Source organism: Balaenoptera ricei, chromosome X (genome assembly GCF_028023285.1).
Source record: "Balaenoptera ricei isolate mBalRic1 chromosome X, mBalRic1.hap2, whole genome shotgun sequence".
Taxonomy (NCBI): domain Eukaryota; kingdom Metazoa; phylum Chordata; class Mammalia; order Artiodactyla; family Balaenopteridae; genus Balaenoptera; species Balaenoptera ricei.
This window is the reverse complement of record NC_082660.1, coordinates 35,054,376-35,074,465: the sequence shown is the minus strand read 5'-3', so window position 1 is coordinate 35,074,465 and position 20,090 is coordinate 35,054,376. Positions and strand designations below refer to the sequence as shown.

General features: G+C 40.2%; 1 protein-coding gene across 2 annotated transcripts in view; it reads right to left on the bottom strand.

Annotated features, from left to right (window-relative positions):
• The window catches only part of LOC132357399 (cytochrome b-245 heavy chain), a 108,322-nt gene that overhangs the window by 9,889 nt on the left and 78,343 nt on the right, over positions 1 to 20,090 (bottom strand). For both annotated transcript variants that reach the window (XM_059910813.1, XM_059910812.1), the window contains exons 2-9: positions 19,461 to 19,609; positions 17,393 to 17,488; positions 15,887 to 15,997; positions 9,140 to 9,224; positions 8,319 to 8,464; positions 6,082 to 6,272; positions 2,473 to 2,602; positions 239 to 331 (exon numbers count right to left, since the gene is read on the bottom strand). In XM_059910813.1, coding sequence (XP_059766796.1) covers positions 239 to 331; positions 2,473 to 2,602; positions 6,082 to 6,272; positions 8,319 to 8,464; positions 9,140 to 9,224; positions 15,887 to 15,997; positions 17,393 to 17,488; positions 19,461 to 19,505 — 897 coding nt within the window. In that variant the 5' untranslated portion in view covers positions 19,506 to 19,609. The remainder of the gene's footprint in view (positions 1 to 238; positions 332 to 2,472; positions 2,603 to 6,081; positions 6,273 to 8,318; positions 8,465 to 9,139; positions 9,225 to 15,886; positions 15,998 to 17,392; positions 17,489 to 19,460; positions 19,610 to 20,090) is intronic.

Sequence of the window (20,090 nt, the reverse complement as noted above, 5' to 3'; positions counted from 1 at the left end):
AAACATTTGGATTCACTTTTCAACAGAAAATGTTAACTTCTAGTTTCCCCAATTAAAAGGCCCAATCATGTGATTATCAAGCTAGGTACATTGAAACAAACTGTAGGTCATCTCTCTGCCCTAAGTTTAATCAAAAGAAACAGAGTAAAAGTGAGATCTGACAATGATATAGAGAACTTGGATAGACTTGTCCATGATACAGTTAGATAGTATTAGTAATTCCTAACCCAGCCAATACCTTGGTGATGACCACCTTCTGCTGAGATCGCCAAAACCGTACCAACCTCTCACAGAGATATAGGAACATGGGACCCACTATCCATTTCCAAGTCTGTAATCAGAGCAAACAATGAAAAAAGGATGTGTTAAGGGGCGGTAGTTGATAAAAGATTCATGGGGACAAAACATTTTAGAAGTCAAGTTCACCTATTTTGGTTTGTTTAAATATTCCATAATAGATTAGTAAATTTCTTCTATAAAGGAATGCATGAAAATATCTAAAGTTAAAATAAATTTTTGAGCCAGTAAAAATGAACATTCTCCTTGGCCACATTGGGGAACTATATCTACAGTATGAAACTTTCCCAAGAGGAACTGCCCACAAGAATGGGATTTCCTCCTATTGTCGCAATAGGAGTTGCAATAACCCTACAGCAGAGTAAGGCTGGTTTCAGAATTAACATTCCTCTAAAGGATAGCATTTCAACAACATCATATTTTTAATGCAACGTTGCAATTACTTTCTCTTGGTCACACAGGCAAAGCTTCATTCTTTGCAAGATGAGAAATTCCACGCTAGAATTTAGCTCTTCCTCCAATATCCTGGCAAGTTCTAGGAGCTATGCAATGCACTTTCTCTAGGGTTCTCTCTTGTCATAATCTGCAGTGTTTCAGAACACTGGAATTACCCTGTGGCATTACTGGCTATACAAAAACATTTAGGCCAAACAGATCCATCCTGGGATTCAGTCAGTTAGGTTCCTAGATGAATATCTGAAGTAGCAAAGAATTTTAGAAGTCAATATCATCTAAAATACAACATTCCAGAAGGGATTCCAAGAGGGAAAAAAAAATCCCAGAGTGCTTCCCATAGTCTCTCCTATGATCTTTCTATGAAACTTTTTAAGAAAGTTATTGTTGGAAGTTGAGAGCACCCAAATGTCCCTATCTCCAGCCTAAGTTGAAGAATATCTGCCCGCAAGTCATAAATGCTCTCCTACTGGCCTTCATTTTCATGGGGCAGTTTTTTCAAACGGTCTAGCATCATCCATCTATGTCCTGGCGGCCACCTGGGGCCCCATTGAATGGAGCCAGATCTTGGACATCGCTTCTAATCTCCCCAGAAACCCAGGAGCTCCTCTGAGGTAGGTGCCTGTGAAGGTAGCAGCACTCTGACTTCAGCTGTCTTCAAGGAAATGTGCCTTCCCCAGCTCATAAGAGGACCTGCAATAGAGTTCCCTTTTAATCCTTTCTCTTGATGTCTGCATGTAGTGGGGGTAGTTCACTGATGTGTCTGCTTGCTTTCATTAATGAGCAAGGATGCTGAAAGATGTTGAGTCCCCAGACAGCATGCAGTTTCTAGAGGAAGAGTACTCCTATATTATGAGAGTCAGAAAAAAGGAAGGAGAAAATGGGATGGGAAATTTGCCTTTATATTATACTGTGTTTAAGGACAAAATAATCATCCTGTTCAGAAGCCCTGTACAAAAGTTGATTTTTGCTTAGTTTTATACCAATGGCCAGCATAATAACCAGTAAAGTATATTGCTTGCCAATGGGGGAAAAGGTATGAAGATCACAGGGTCCACTGCTCACTCTATGGAACGGAGATACTGAGATTAAACAAAACGGAGTTCTTCAGAGCTCCCAACAAAAGGTAAATATTTCAGCATCTTTCCCCTTGGTCATCCTTGCCACACTCCTGCTCTACCATGAAGGGCCATTGGCATGAACCTGGCTCTGCAGCCTCCTTTATGCCTCATAGACGGGACCTCCTGATACCTAATGGCAGCCCTATGTGCCACCTCACAAATTTCCTTCCCAGCTCTGAAAGCTGTATAGAAAGTCTTACTTCCTGGAATCTGAAGAGGCTCCTGACTCCTTATAAATCATAATCTGAGTTTTCCAACTCAGCTCAGGATGGAATCCCTCTGAAAATCATTAACTGGTATTATTGTGGCCGTCACAACCAGAAGAGAAGAGGTAGAACTTCTTGAACCCAAAAGCACTTTAAAAAACAATACTTTTCCAAGTTTTATATCAGGATGTTCGTAACAGACTAATGTAAAGCTTACTTTTCAAGAACTAATTCTAGACAATAAGCATAGCAGAAAAACACTGGATACTTATAACATCCTAGCAGTTCCATGACATTCATAACGGACAACTCTATGACATTTGTATCTCTTTCTTAGACACAGTTTGAAGATTGTTGGTAATGAAACTATAATAGCTACAATGAATTGTACATACCATAGGAGGGTTCCCAGAGAACGTTGGGATTGGGCATTTATCTATTTTTCCCCACTGTGAGATGTTTTGATAACATTCTCTTGGCTTGTGTTGCAACAAACTCTCTGCGGTCTGCCCACGTACAATTCGCCTGAGGAGGAAATGTAAGTCCAGACCATTTAGAAACAAGAGATTAAATTCTTAGTTTTCTGAGATTCTGGACATATTTTTATTAGTATTCTCATATGGGTCCTATACTTTTCACTCAAAAGTAATACTTCTTGCCCCCTCCAAATAGATTAGAGGAAGGGAAAGAAAATGCATGATCTTTAGCAATAGAAAAAAAAAATATGGGGACTTCCCTGGCGATCCAGTGGTTAAGATTCCACGCTTCCACTGCAGGGGGTGCGGGTTCGATCCCTGGTCGGGGAACTGAGATCCCACATCCCACATGCCGTGCAACGTGGCCAAAAAAAAAAAAGAAAAAGAAAAAAAATATGTACAGTGGCACAAAGGATATTTATATGTAACATTATAGAGGGTAAGTTTTGGATCATCAATACATGTTTTCTGAAAGGCAACATTTGTGCTTCTGTTTCAAGTATTATTCTCATTTATAAACAAACAAATAAAAAGAGAAAAACAGCAAATCTAACAGAGCAACCGCTGGCCCATACAGTACCATTGTGCAAATTAGAACAAGATGCCCCCTCTTTGAGGACAGTCCTAGAGGCAAGAGCTTGGCCAGCAGAGCATGGGCTAATTTCTTTCCCCTTGGCCAGGCACCCTTATGTAGTTGACAACCCATACAACCGTATACAGTAGCCCTGAGGCTTAGTACAAATCCTTTATTTGTTATTTCAAAATTGTCTAAATTCAACCAAAACGTTGAAATCCACTTAAGACGACTTAATTTTGTAGAGATTATGCCATTCTCACAGACATCAACGCTGATGGTGTGTCCCTTGAAGTGCTCGGAGCCCATTCACTTCAATTCAATTAATATTAATTGAGCAACTACTAAAACATAAGACAATCCAGGTTGAGTGGGAACAGAGGGAGGGAGGCACAAAGTTGAGTAAGTCATGTCCCTGACCTCAAGGAACATAAATGACTAGGTCTTCAGAATATATAATAAGAAGAGACACAGAAGGCCCTTTGTAAAAGTTTGTTTGGGGGACCTAAAATTTATTATGCCAGTTGGTACATTCAGAGGATGTTTTAGTTCAAGGTCACTAACCATCGCTTTCTATCCCTAGGTCTTGGGGAAGAGAATTACCATGTATTGAGCATCTATCATGTGCCAAGCCTGGGAAAGGCACGTACACAAATTATTTCAGGTAATTCTGATAACAGGCCTGAAACGTTAAGTATTAGTACTCTCAGTTTACATATGAGGACACTGAGGCTTAGAGAGACCAGGTAATTAGAAGCAGAATGATTTGGTGAAAGCAATTCTGGACCCAAGCCAGACAGCCTTGGTTTCACATCCCGCGTCCACCCCTTGCTAATTTGGTGGCCTTGGGCAAGTTATTTAACTTCTTTTGAGCCTCAGTTTCTTCAGCTATAAGATAGGTATCAGTTCCTCATTAAAAGTTCATTTTAGTAATCAATTGGCATGATGCATATAAAACGCCAGACACAAAGTCAGCGTCCAACAAATGATAACTATTAAAGTTCTTAATGCTCAAGTTCACTTGGGGAGAAAGTGATAGAAAAAAAATCTGATTTTCTCCTTCTCTTCTCAATGCCAGGACCGGAAGTCAGAAAACCTGGCTTTTAATCCCAGTTCAGCGGCTACCTAGCCAGGAGACCGAGCAATCAGCCAACCAGCATAAGTAGCAGATTCTCCTCAGATGGAGAACGAGGTACGTATATCTCCTCTGCCTGCTCCAGAGGAAAATACATATCTATGAAACTATACAAACGTAAAGTGGTGGAATTACTAAGCTAGAGAGGGGAAGAAATTCAGTTGTTTTTTTTTTTTTTTCTCTAGGATTTTCTGAAACAGCTGGATGATGACCGAGTCCCATTTAAAGATACTCAAATGCTTTTAGGAGAGTTAAGAGAGTCTTTGTCTACACAGATTTTTCAGTGCTTAGAAAGAGATGACCAGGGGTCAGGGTCAGCAAGTTGATCAAGAATGCACTTGAGGACAGGGAACTATATTCAGTATCCTGTAATAAACCATAATGGAAAAGAACATGAAAAAGAATGGATATGTATAACTGAGTCACTTTGCTGTACACCTGAAACTAACATAACATTGTACATCAACTATACTTCAATAAAATAAATTTTAAAAAAAGAATGCACATGAGGGGTTGCCACAGGCTGCTTCTCTCCACCCTTCCCCTTTTCAGGTCTCAGCCACTTCTAGGCTGACTTGACTCAGACCAGAGTCATTGAGCCTTGACACCTACTTCCTCCACCCTTAGTTATCTGGAGCCCCATACCCACTGGGGAACTTCCCAGGCCTGCTTTTGCGTGCAGGTGGCAGAATCAGCTAGTGTGAAAGAGTGGAAAAAGGAAGCCTGGTATGAAAGAAGGGTCCCAATAAGGCAAACTCTCCCAACCACACGTCCAGGCACCGTGTGTCTCTATGAGAGCATTCATCATGGCCTGCCTTAGCCCATCTGGTCTCCAACCCCAGCTATGCCACGGATAAACTGGTAGTGGCTTGGCTGCACACTTCACCTTTTTTAGTCTGTTTCCTTGTCTACAATTTCCCCTGGAAATGGGGATAGTAAGGGCATATCTACCTTTTGGAGATTAAAAGAAACATTTCATGTCTGTAACAAATGCTCAATAGAAGCTAGCTTTTCCCTTTATTATGTTAGGATGCTGGAAGGCAATAACCATGTATTTCTCCTTCTAGTATTCCCCGCAGGGCCTGAGATAGGTCCTCATACACAGTAGGCAATCAGTGAATGATTGGCTTGAATCAAAACTCATTGAACGGGGACTTCCCTGGTGGCTCAGTGGATAAGAGTCTGCCTGCCAATGCAGGGGACACGGGTTCAAGCCCTGGTCCGGGAAGATCCCACATGCCGTGGAGCAACTAAGCCTGTGCTCCGCAACAAGAGAAGCCACCGACTGCAATAAGAAGCCTGCACACTGCAAGGAAGAGTAGCTCCCGCTCGCCACAACTAGAGAAAGCCCACGTGCAGCAATGAAGACCCAACGCAGCCAAAAATAAATAAAATTAAACAAACAAAAAAACTCATTGAACGACAGCAAACCCTTTCACCTGATTAATCATTAACCTCTCTGGTTTGGGAGTTTGTCTAATTTTCTAGGGATTAAGCCACAGGAAACATCGTTGGAGACATCCAAGGCCCTGCCAGCACTCTCAGCGTGCTTTCTATATGCTTGCAAAGATATTCAAAACTTTGGTGTATTTTTCAAGCTTGCTATAAATAACCGCACTATGAATAGTTACGAGTCGGGTACCAGAAACTAAAGTGGTGCTGAGTGGTTTCTGTCAGAGTGACTTCTGTTTTCCCCTCATACTCCCTCAGCAGACAGGCTGACCACACAAAGACAGGGAGGTCACGGTGCCTATAACAGAGCACCACATCTGGAAACTGATGGACATAAAATACTTGGCCTTGGAGTTTAAATACTCACTCAGCTCCATGGATGGCGAGACCAATGAAGAAGATCACAAAGAGATGGTGTGTGTACCAAAACAGTTCAAAGTAAGACCTCCTGATGGTTTTGGTGGAGGAGGTGATAATCAATATGAGGCAGAGTGTGATGACAACTCCAGTGATGCCTGCCAGCCGGGTCACAGCCACGTACAGGCCTCCTTCAGGATTCTGTAACACACACACACACACACATTATTTGTAGGCTCTCAAACGCAGGGCTACCTATTCATAAAGTGTCCAGTGAATAAGGCAATAGGCATTTTCATCCCCCCTTTAGATTATCCTAACCATCCCCCTAACAGAGTGGTATAGAATTGGAATAGATATTTCCAAATTTAAAAAGTCTCACATGGTTGAGGTATCATAGGAAATGTCAACTGATACACAGAAATAGTTCTAAGGGAGTATCAAATAAAGGATCAACTATATGTCCTAAAAGGGTCTGAAGCTCTTTCTCCCTTTGATTTGAAAAGTGTCATAGTGCTTAGTTTGTAAATGTGTTCTGTGCATGCCTAACATCTTAGGCTGGGTTCCTCCAAAGCAGATCCTGAGATGAGGATTCATGGGTGAGGGATTTAGAAAGAATGTGCTCCGGAAGAAGCTGGTAAGGGAATGGTTAATAGGATAGGAAAGAGGAATGAGTCAGGTAAGAGGGTGATCTCGGGCCAAATCTTCAGCCTGATGCTGCAGGTGAACTGGGGAGGGTAAATTACACCTTAGAGTTTATCCTGACTCAAGGCAAGGAAGCTGGGTTTTCATGGCCTGCACCCATCAGTTATTGGTTAAGAGCTGCTCAGCGAGATAGCTATCCAGGCCCTTTCAGATATGGGCAAAGGGACTTTGGGCAAAGGGACTCCAGTAGCCCCAGGGCAGTCCTTTGAGGAACAAAAGCAAATACAGGAAATTGAAAGTGAAAGCACACAGAAGGGTAGGGGAGCACAGACGTAGTAAAAGTGATCTGAAGAAATCTGGGCACAGCACTGCAGTGTCAGCTCACTTGATATGTTCACACTGCCACCCTTATGTATCATTGTACAATGAACAAGTAAAAGAAAAATTATCCAAGACATTATAGAAAAAGAATTTCTATTTTATTTGATGTGGTTTAATTCTGTCCCTAAATAGACCAGGCAAAATTTTTTATATCAGCCTGAGGGTAATTATTTCTACAAAATCATGGAACTTTTCTTGTAATCTATTCTAAACAGACAAGGAAACATGTTTGGAATTTGGTGTATAGTGAGTGATGTGATTCGGCTATCCTCCCAAACCACTGGGCACATGAAGATGACTTAGAGCTTCTCCCTCTGAGTGTAGAAAGCCTCAGCAACTGCTGGAAGGGAAAAAGTCCTTGCCTGAGGATTCCCCAAATGGCTGCCCCTGGAGCAATTAGCAGAAATAGGCCACCTCTCAGATGTTGTAGGCAAGAAAGAGGAAAAGCATTGCTGACAGATGTCAGCTGGTGCCTGACCTGGTATTAACACCTCAGCCAGAGGGTTCCCTATTTCACATAAACAATTTCATAGAACACCAACATCAGACAAGGTCATTCTGTCACTGTGATGGACTGACATAAAAACGAGACCACTCTGAAATCTTATCTGAGCCAAGACAAAAACATGGGTGACTGCTGCTTCTTGACCTATTACAGATTTAACCCCATTCTTCTGCCTCCGAGGAAAAAATTATTAAGATACCCAACGCTGGAACTGTCCCCAGTTCCTGACCATACCTGATCCAGAGCAAATGCTTGCTTCCTGAAACCCCTCCTGAATCATCTAACACAAGTCCCACAGCAAGCCTTTCTCAACACCCTCCTGAGATGCCCCAGACTTCCTCATAGTGTGAGGTCTCTTTGCTGCAGTAAGTAATAAACCCAACTTTGTTTGACTAGACTATGTTCCTGGCTTTCTTTGACTGTTGGGCATTGCCATGGATAAGCCTGTGTTACTCCAGGCTCCACGTATACACCTTCTTACAGGTGACTTTAAGAAACTGGAGAACATCTAGTGACCCTCTACATATGGGATCAGGAGTGTGGGAGACATGTTCTCTGTGGCCACATTCTTAGAACCTACAGAATTGTCCCTCTGATAGTTAGTCAACTTTTGTCATTGTCATTGTTCTGACCAAGTAGAATTCTTCACTCACTGAAATCTAATCCTCAGTTTTAATGGTCTAGAGAACATCTGAATCAGGAAATAAGAGGCTTACCTTAATTCTTTGTCGAGCAAAATTGAGGTAAGTTTCACCAGGCCTATCTCCAATGTCAGAGAGTGCTATTGAATAAGGGTCAGAATTGTTGACTCGGGCATTGACACACCACTCCACATTAAACAGATGTGCAATAGTGTGAATCGCTGAAGAGGGCAGAGAAGAGAAACAAAGAGGGTGAAGTGTGTGTACAATTTTATTTGTAGCTGGGTTTCTGGCTGCAGCCCCTGACTCTACGATAAGTTAGTGGAGATTTGATAAGGATCCCTTCTTACACCAATACCACCACCTTAATAATTATAATAATAACACAAAATACACATAAACACATGAATACTATCATATATACATATGTATATATATATACATATATATAAACAATAATAAAAAGAAAGTGTTTAGCTGATAAGGGCTATCTTAAGAAATTCTCAACTTATGGGCTATGGCCCTTGTAGGGTTATTGCAAGAAATCCATGAATCTACATGTTCAACCAAGTATTTAAAAGATGAGTGAATAAAAGCTCTCATATGTGGACTAACAAACAATTTTGATGTTAAAAAGCATGTAAAAGGGTGAATACACTGGGATTTTATCAGAAGAGCCTAAGGGAAAAAAGTTTTAAGACCTGAAGGAATAAATCCTAGTGTTGGGATGGCAGAAAGAGTGGTGAATATTTTTTCACAGAACTCGTTCAAAAAATACATGTCCAATCACCACCTAATCTACCTGCAAAGGCTGATCCCTTATTTTAAAAATATCTTAGAGGGAACACTCTGGTTCCAAGTTTTCTTTGCAATCTCAAATATCTTAATGAACATACCAGTGTGAAGTGCAATCATCCATGCCACCATTTTATGAAAGGTGAGGTTCCTGTCCAGTTGTCTTCGAATCCTTGTTGAGCAGCACTTTGGATTAAAGGGAAAAGAATGAAATCGTAATTGTTAACAAGAAAGTTTTCTCTGTGCCAGGCATTAGACACATATCATCTCATTTAATTCTTATGACCACCCTAAAAACTACATCATTCTACCCATTTGACAGATGAGAACACTGAGGCTCAGATAGATGTTGTCATCTTCCCAAGGTCAAACAGCCAATAAGTGGCATGGCTGGCTTAACCAATGTTTTAGGTTCTCGTACTATTAACATAAAAAGCCTCTCATGGAATCCATTGCTTAATTGTATAAAATATGAATTTGGACAGAAAACATCTAACTACATAGTTTCTAGCTCAGATTAATGTATTCAATAACGAGGGCACATAGAAATTTTAAAAGGACAGGGCTGCCCTCAAAGACCTGAAGGTCCATGGGGACACAGACAAGTGAACAGTTCTAGAACAAGTGAATAGTTTTAGAATAGCACCCTTCCAGGACATAGACACTATGAGAGGAGAGAAAAAGTGTCCACCTGCATATGTTGATAGAGACAACATAACAAGGGAGATCATTAACAAAATAATCATAGCAAAAATAATAATAGTACTTACAAAGAACTTGTGCAAGGAGCTGCTTTAAGTGCTTTTTAAATTGTTTTTTAAATTTTTGACCGCACCGTGCAGCACACGGGATCTTAGTTCCCTGACCAGGGATCGGACCTGCGCCCCTGCAGTGGAAGAGCAGGGTCTTAACCACTGGACCACCAGGGAAGTCCCTAGGAGCTGCTTTAAGTGTTTTACATGCATCGACTCATTTCATTCCGACATTAATCCTATGTGGGAGGTACCATTATTATCACCACATGACAGATGAGGAAACAAAGGCATAGAGGAGTTACCTTCCCTTAGGTTGCATAGTTAATAAGTGACAGAGCTGGGGTCTAAACCCAGGCTCTCTGATGCCAGAGATATCAACATATCTATACATGCCAAACGATTTTCTTTTCTACTTCCAGACTAATTGTTTTGAAACTTTTGGGGGGAAAGATACTTGCTCCTGCATGCTGAATTTGAAGAAAAGGAGTGTGGTTTTGTCATGGTCTCTACACTGTCTCCATTGTTCTACCCTTATCATCATCAAAATGGATCATCAAAAATATGAAACAGTAGATTTCAATGCCTCTTATCAGCTTGAGCAACAAACTGTTAGAGAAAAGTTAACCACGTGCCAGATAAATGGAGAGATGTGCTTGGTAAATACAAGGTCCATTCAGTAATAGTCTGATCTTAATAGGTGGTTTAAAAAAATGCTATTTAGTATGAAATACATACATTTTATTAGAAGAAAAAACGGAGACTCTTAGTCACTAATGAGTTAATAGAACTAACTAAGGTCCTACCAGGGCACCAATCCCTCATTTTTCCAAGCCACCCTCTATAGTGTGGTCAGGAATGGCAAACGCATCCAAAGAGAAGCCATAAGCCATGATTATACGGGACTTCCAGATATAATTTCCTCATCATTTCCTGACAAAGGGGCAAGATGGCTGGTTGGTGGCGTAGAAAGGGAGGGCTTTGCTGCCTGTGATTGCCCAGGGCTTTTTTCTCCCTCCCTACCATGCAGAAACCATTTTTATGCTTTTGAGTCACCTGTGAATTACCGCCAGCCACCTACTAATGACCCAAGCTGCCATCATGCACAACAGCTTCCTCACCAAACAACTGCTCTTCTTTTTGCCATTGACTTCTAGAGGGAAGTTCCTCTGTTACTCTCAACTAGAGCCTCGCTCAATCTCAATAAGCTAACATTCAAGTGCAAGGGAGATGACTGAGTTATCTCAGCAGCTTGCTATGCTCGATTCAAACTGTGAGAGCAAAAAAACTCAAAACACTGAGAAATGGAACAAAGAAGTGCATATTTAATGGGGCATAACATTAGCTTCTGTAACATGAGTGTTACGGAAACTTTAAAGTTCTATTTTATGTACACCTGGTTTCACCACAAGTGCCATGAATGAATCTGAATTAGATATTTATATGCAGTTTGAGAGAAATTGCAAAAGCCAGCCTTGAATCTACAGAACTCAGACAAAGAAACTGACAGTAATGTTGAAACCTGGTGAAAGTAGAATATGCGACAAATATGAAGGACACCACTGGATTTGTACAGCCCTGTCTATAATTTTGAAATTACATGTTTATCTTCTATCTCGTCCATAAAACTCTAAGCTCCCTGAGCTCATGGCTCATCCACGTCTTACTCTCTACTCACTCTATGTCCGCTGTGCTTAGCATATAGTTGGCACTCAACAAATATTTGTTAACTGACAACTCATTAGTTGACAGGCTTAGTCCATTAACACACTTTTAGAATATCATTCATTTTCATTCTTACACTTGCATTATCTCACCTGCTTTTTAGCTAAAAACAACAACAAAAATTAAAACAACAACTATGAGACAGGAAGTCCAAGAGCCTTGCCCTGGACCACATGGTCAGATATAGAGCTACATCGAGGGCATCTGACTTTCAGGCTATATAAGGTTATAGAAAAGAGCTCACTCTCCTGCCTTCCTGTTTCTTTCTGATCTTCAGACTAGAACTTCCATCCAAGTTGAGGTTATTAAGGCTTCTCTGGGGACTTCTGTATGCTGAGTCCCACCATTCCCCATTTCCCTCCACAGAGCGGGCTCAGGGTCTTTACCCTTATTTTTCCTGGGGTGGGCCAACCCTGCGGTTTTCTTTCTCCAGCTAACCAGAAGGATTATAAAGCCAAGTCTAAAGGATTAAGACCACTAGAAACTGAAGTTCTGTGACTGTTAAGTTTGCATAAAGGCCTACTAATAAATCCTTGAAGTCACAACATCCTTGTCACTTCTAGCCTAGGTTATTCAGCCTGCCCAAATATTCATATATACATGATGGACTTTCTAAGACCATAGGACCACCACAAGAGAGTTTTGAGTTTAGGTGGCATGTGGGAAAGTGAACAGGCTCTGGAGGCACAAGCACCTGGGTTGGAATCCCAACACTCTCAATGAATTTCATCCCCACCTCACTGGCCTGACATGCAGATTTCACGAGGTGAGGTCTAGGAAGACTCAATAAGTGGCAGGTGTTATAATTTCCAACATTAGTCACAGCATGTGTACTCATTTTAATCCCAATCAGAATAGAAGGTTCTTTGCCCAGTTCACATTTCAGATTGGGAAATCTGGAGGAGGGACACACCCCATCTGTAAAAGAATCTTACTTGCTGCTAATTTTTAAAAATATTTTCTTTGACATACAGGTCTCTCTGGTTAGAGAGTTGAGTTTCTCTGCAATTTGAAGAGCAGCCTCATTTCACCCCTGTCTTTAGAGACCCTCATGAGGATCTTCCCTGCTTTTAGGCCACAGGAAGCCTAAAAGTGGCCATTACAACATGTGCCACTCATGGGATATGGCCGCGCAACGGCATCGCAATTTGGGCCTGTGGGGTAACAAGGATTTCTTAACAGGCTGTCCTGGCGAAAACACCGCCTGTTTCTCAGAGTTTACTTCCTCTAAATAGAAAGTATTTGAACAGGGGGTGGGGGGAGAATAAAAAAGCTACAGTCTCCGAACTTCATTTAGCAAATGTTCATTGGGCACCTGCAATATACCAGATGTTGTACTTTACAGGTGGCTCATCAATAAAACTTTTCAATTACCATATGATCCAGCAATCCCACTCCTGGGCATATATCCGGACAAAACTATAATTCAAAAAGATACATGCACCCCTATGTTCATAGCAGCACTATTCACAGTAGCCAAGACATGGAAACAACCTAAATGTCCATCAACAGATGAATGGATAAAGATGTGGTACATATATACAATGGAATACTACTCAGCCATAAAAAGAATGAAGTAATGCCATTTGCAGCAACATGGATGGACCTAGAGATTATCATACTAAGTGAAGTAAGTCAGAAATAGAAAGACAAATACCATATGATATAACTTATATGTGGAATCTGAAATATGACACAGCTGAACCTATCTACGAAGCACAAACAGACTCACAGAGAGAACAGACTTGTGGCTGCCAAGGGGGAGGGGTGTGGGGGAGGGATGAACTGGGAGTTTGGGGTTAGTAGATGCAAACTATTACATATAGAATGGATGAACAACAAGGTCCTACTGTATAGCACAGGGAACTATATTCAATGTCCTGTGATAAATTGTAATGGAAAAGAACATAAAAAAGAATGTATATATATATGAATAACTGAGTCACTTTGGTGTACAGCATAAATTAACACAACATTGTAAATCAACTATACTTCAATTAAAAAAAGAGAAAACTTTTCAATCAAATGGAGTTCTACCTCTGTGGTTTCTTAGGTTAAAAAGATGATTTTGGAAATCCTTGTAATCAATGCCTACTGTTAGTTGGAGCCTGCTAACCCTATATTAGTAAATCAAGTATTGTATAGTTCTCAAAGAAAAAGAATCTCCTTAGGATCAATGTGAATTTAGTAAGACTAGGGAAAACGAGGCAGAGCTCAAGGCAAGTTTTGTTATTGGCAGTTTAGATCACTTTCCTTCACCCACTTAGTCTTCGATTACCAATTAAGTATTAACATCTCAGCTATACATTTAAGGTCCTAGCTTACCAGCAAAGCTCCAGCCTGACCTCAGACACCTGCCCTTTAAAATCCCTACACTCCCATCAAAGTAGATTGCTTGCTTCTCTCCACTATAAATGACGTCTACTTAATAGGTAATTTTTTTAAAAAGCTAGTTAATATAAAAAGAACATCTTATTAAAAGGAAAAAGAGGGGCTACTAGTCACTAATGAGCAGTGGAATGGGTCCCACCAGGGTATCAGTCCCTAACTTTGGAAGAGCTGCCCTCTATGGTGTGGTCAGGAATGGCAAACACATCCAAAGAGAAACCACAAGTCATGATCACACAGGACTCTCAAGGATATGATTTCCTCACCATTTCCTGTGCTTTTGGCCGTACCGTTTTCTCCATGTAGAAAGTCTTTCTCTCTCCTTTATATCTCATACAGGCTTATTTTATCCTTATATGCCCATATCTGATGCCACCTTCTCTAAGAAGCCTTTTTTCATCCCCTGCGCCACCTGATATAATTTCCCCCTCCTTTGATGGATCCCCTGTAGCTCCTTATTTGTAACATTTTGTGGGACCCATCATATTTTGCTTTGTATCGTATTAATTTGAGTACATGTGCAGATTCCAAGTTCCTCTTTTCTCATCTTTGTATAACAATATCAATAAGAAATTCGTATACCATTTTATAGATTACAAAAGCTCTTCCTACATAATCTTTTTTTCTTCTAGCATAGTATATTAGGGGCTCTCTGGATTGTTGAAGTGAGGGTGAAAGAGCCCGGGCATTTAGAAAGCTCTGAACTCCTCAATTCCATGGACATAACACCTGTCACATTCATTACATAGTGACTCATAGCTCATTGATCCCATCTTCTTTGGATATTATCCACAAAAGAGATTTTCTCTGACTTAAAAATTTTGAAAAACATGGCACTGTGAGATTAATTCCCAAATTTCACATCAGTCTCATAAATCTCTGTTTATATACATATACATATATGTCATATGATGTATATCTGTCTGTGTGTGTACATGCACATGTACTTTATTGCTACTGTTGAGGTATATGTTGATTGGTTGTTGTTTTCTTTTTGTTTGTTTGTTTGTTTTTAATGTCTGTTCCAGGTTAAATGGCTATCGCAGGGAGCTCCACCAACAAATAATATAAAAATAAACTAGAGAATCAATCATTGCTTGGCTCGTGAATATTGTACAGAGGTTGGAATCCTCACAAAACCTAGGTTTGCTTTTCCTATTGATACAGCCACTATGGAGAACAGTATGGAGGTTCCTCAAAAAACTAAAAATAGAACTACCATACGACCCAGCAATCCCACCACTGGGCATATACCCTGAGAAAACCATAACTCAAAACGAGTCATGTACCACAATGTTCATTGCAGCTCTATTTACAATAGCCAGGACATGGAAGCAACCTAAGTGTCCATCGACAGATGAATGGATAAAGAAGATATGTCACATATATACAATGGAATATTACTCAGCCATAAAAAGGAATGAAACTGAGTTATTTGTAGTGAGGTGGTTGGACCTAGAGACTGTCATTCAGAGTGAAGTAAGTCAGAAAGAGAAAAACAAATACTGTATGCTAACACATATATATGGAATCTAAAAAAAAAAAAAAAGAAAATGGTCGGAAGAACCTAGGGGCAAGACGGGAATAAACATGCAGACCTACTAGAGAATGGACTTGAGGATATGGGGAGGGGGAAAGGTAAGCTGTGACAAAGTGAGAGAGTGGCATGGACATATATACACTACCAAATGTAAAATAGATAGCTAGTGGGAAGCAGCCGCATAGCACAGGGAGATCAGCTCGGTGCTTTGTGACCACCTAGAGGGGTGGGATAGGGAGGGTGGGAGGGAGACGCAAGAGGGAGGAGATATGGGGATATATGTATATGTATAACTGATTCACTTTGTTATAAAGCAGAAACTAACACACCATTGTAAAGCAATTATACTCCAATAAAGATGTTAAAAAATAAAAAAGGGGGCATTGAGCTTGATGGCCTTCGAAATTCTGAGGAACTCAAACTTTGTAAATGTTGGTTCTTACCGCACTGGAACCCCTGAGGGAAGACAGCAGATTTCGACATACTGGCAGCAGAATCAGCATGCAGTTGAAATTCAGGCAGGCTGCAGGGGCCCTGGCCAGTGCCAGCGCTGACTGGAAAAGGCAGGATAAGAAGCAGGGTGACTCCTGTGCGCCCAGGACACCACCCGCCCCACTTGCCTACACCCACTCCCCCAGGCTTCCCAGCATGAGGCCCACACTCAAGAGATATCAAGTTATCTGGGAAGGAAGGTCCTTTAGAGCCAGGGCTCTTCTTCATCATAAATGAATAAAATGTTGGGGTGGGGAGCAAGGGCCAGATTAAAATAAATATTATGAATATTTTCAAACATAAAGAGAATTTGAAATAATTTCACAATGAATACCTGTTGACTCATCTCCAAGATTCTACCTTTTACATTTTACAGTGGTTGCTTTAGCACACGTCTATTCATCTCTCCATCCATCTACCCATCCCTCTATCCATCCATCAACGCATCTTATTTTTGATGCATTTCCAAGTAAGTTGCAGATATCGGTTCACTTCCTCTTAAATATTTAAGCATGCATATCATTAACTAGAGTTCAGTATAGAAATTAGGTCTTTGTAAAGAAGATTTTCTTAGCACATAGACTAACCTCAACAGTAACTAAGTTCGTATGGTGTAATGCTTTGGCATTATAATTGTTCTTTGTAATGCCTAAAGAAATTGCATATTTTGGAGGAGGAAAATGCAAAGGGAAATCATCCTTTTCAGCATCAACCTGAATAAGTTAACAACAATTATAATAATGTAGTGTAATTATATGTTATAATTATTTATGCATATGATGCATAATACATATTATAATTAGTATTATTAAGTAATGGTTTCAGTATGATGTAACAAGTGATATCCTCTGGGGGCAGCCGTAATTGTACTTATCTTCTTATTTACATTTATGATGAAGAAGAGCCCTGGCAGTTCAAGGAAACTGAGAATGTTATTGGACCCAAGAAAAGTCAGGGGCCTTTGCTCTGCCAGTCGAGTCAAAGAACGTGATCTTTGGGCAAGTTCCTCAAAGGCTCCATATGTAGGGAGAGGCTTATTTCCTGAAGATTATTTCATAACATGTCATTAGGAGCAGGGCTTTTCATGCACAAAAGTTAGTAGGAATCGGATGATTTAGAGAATATAGGAAGTCCCACTTGTGCCACCTGGATCGATCTTTCCAACCTGGCCATCCATTCCGGAGTCAGTATTAGATTTCTCCTTCAAGCTAAACAGTAGCACAGTAGTTCTTGGGAGGGGAAGGATGCTGCTGGGACCCTCTGCCACACTTCTGTCTGTCCCACACTGGAAGGCCTAAAGACTCTTGCTCAGGGGGTTGCAATGGAGGGAGTGAGGCCGATGGTGCTCTTTGGGTTGGTCAGAATATTTCTTTAAAGTGTTAAAAGGAACAGGAACAAGAATCTCTGATTAGACATGGGAGCCAGTCAATACTGCGGGAGATGGAACTTATACTTACCCCAAGAAGTTTTCGAGTGTAGAAGAACTTATCTGGAATATCATAAACCCGGTAGTACCAGACAAAGAGGAAGACGTTCATCCCCAGCCACACCAGCTGCGCAAACAGAAGTGGTTGCGTGAAGTTTTCATGTTTCAACAGGTAGATTTCACAGCAGTTTAGAGTCAGACCAGGGTCAGGACTTTCCCAAGTACAGCCTTTGATTAAGGTGGTTACAAAGCCAGCTCCTTCCTGCAAGAGTGTCACTACACTTCTCTGTAACTAACATTTCCTCCCTGTGTTGTCCCCCGTGATTGTTATACTACTTGGGCAGTATGCCGAGTTATTATCTATCTCCCCTCCTTTCTTTCTCCTCCTTTTCGATTGATAGATGACAGCAGGTGACTCTTCTTACAAAGAGAAGGGAAAGGAATCTGTTCCTGTGCTGTCCCCTGCACCAGCAGGACTTTGCGTTTGATTCTCACAGGTGTGATTACCTCTCCCCGCCACACAGCGTGGCGCCCCAGCTAGTGGAGGTTCTCATCAGCTAAAATGACAAGGCCTTAATTCTACTTGGTAAGTTTTGCTTCACTTTTGCAAGAGGGAATATTCAGCATCAATGAGGGAATGAGAGGCATGGGATTTTTTTTAAAAAAGGGAGATCCTTCTAGATTGTGACTGCTCGTTTCATCCCAAGCACTGACTGCATCAAATGATGGCTCTACCCAGTCCTGCATCTTCAGCTCCACAGTAGCAATCTGTTCTTAACTGTGCTTTGAGGCTATTTGATGTCCTTCGATGCTTGAGAATAGTCTCTCTTTATAAAGAGGAAGGTACTAAAACCACTTCTCCGTTTCCTAACCTTGTCATTTTTACTCTTGCCTTCCAAGCTGTGTCTTCATTTTCAAGTATATGAGTGTATAATTTAGATAGAGGTCACTTCCTGGGGAAAACTGTGGTAAGAGCTAAAAGTGTATATATTTGAACTTATTTTTTATAGGAGTAATCTGTTCTTCAAATGGGGATAAGAAATCAACTTAACGGCTTGGAGTCCTCAGAACAATTCTGTATTGCATTCGAGTGTTGATTTGGCTTAATTTTTTTTTAATGACAAAATATTTGTGATTTTTATTTTATCTGTGCCACTCGTTTCTCTCTACCTCTACAGCTCAAAGAGTCATATTTACTTCATGATAAATTCTTTCAAAAAATTCATACATAAGTGTTCTTTTTAACATCTGGGTAATGCTTTAATTGGCTATTTGGAAAAGCTACTTATAAATCACTTTTCTATCTTCCCAATTGTCCGTGATTGCTTTGCTGAGACCACCGTCTTAGAAAAATAGTTGATCTATGTTATGTTAAAAACTAAAGAAGTCATCATGTCTGTTCGAAAATTAGCCATATCTTTACTTACAAAAATTGTTTCTCAAGACAGATTATATTGATTTATATACAGCTAAATATAATATGTATCATATATATGCTATACATATGTGTCTAGATAGTTTTTTTTCAATTCCCTTCCCTTAAATTTTTAAAAACCTCACAAATAACTAAAGTTTACCTCAGAGGAAAGAAGATACTTTTTTTAAAAAAGAAAATTGAGAACTTCAGTTATTTTTGGTGTAATTACTGAAATAAAGGCTAATTTCCCATACATGAGCCAGTCTTGCATTTGTTATTTGGAAAACTGTATAAAATTTCAGTTGCCCATTTTTAGGTGGTAGAAATACATAAAAAATAGAGAAACTTGCCTCTGAGTAAACATTAATAAGTAAGCAACTCAGATTCAAGGATCATTAGCATGAAATGTCTTCTACTCCCACTGTGAAATGCTGGCTAATTTATTACTCCTAAAAACTCCAGAAATAAACTAGGTGAAGTGAGCCCCCAGATACATTCTTTCCATTAATAAGTTTGGAAGAATGGACTCACTCTGCTTACAGATGGATGCATGTTCACATAATAAATCAGTTTCAACACAATTTCTCAAACAAAACAAACAAAAAAGCTTCGTTCTATTTTCATTTCTAAGAGAACCCAGACAAGTCAGAGAATTTGTAATTTCATTCTCATTAGTACTTACAATGACGAAGATGGAGAGGCCCTCATTCACAAACAAGTTCCCCATGGTGGCAGACGTTCAGTGCCTCGAGTGTGTCTTTCTTCTCTGCTATGCTTCTTCTTCCCATGAGGAAATGAAGACAGCAGCCTTGGGGCAATCTGTTTCCTTTTCTAGTATCAGAAATTAGCTAATCATTGGTTAACTGTAAAGCTTGTCTCCATAACAAATTTAAATCTTTAACCACAAAAAAATGACAGAAAAAAAGTCTACAGTGATCCAATCACAACTAAACATAGTGGGAAATGAAACTAATTTCTACAACTGAGAGGCAAATAACAGTGCAATTCATGGTGTTTTACACTGTGAATTAATTTTTGGACTGATCGGTTTTCAAGTGGCAAGTTTTAAAAAGTCACCCAACTAGCCATGACTTTGGGCTAGGAAAAAACATTAAATAGATGTGATATCTTTTGACAGGCTGGAACAGCATTTACAGTCTTGCTGAGAAAGATTATAACAGTTGCGATAGCTGATATTTATAGAATGCTTACTTTGTGCCAATTTTCTAAGATATGTATGTGTGCATGTAAATACATGTGTATGTACATATATACACACACACGTATGTATATATGAGTTGATACATATCTA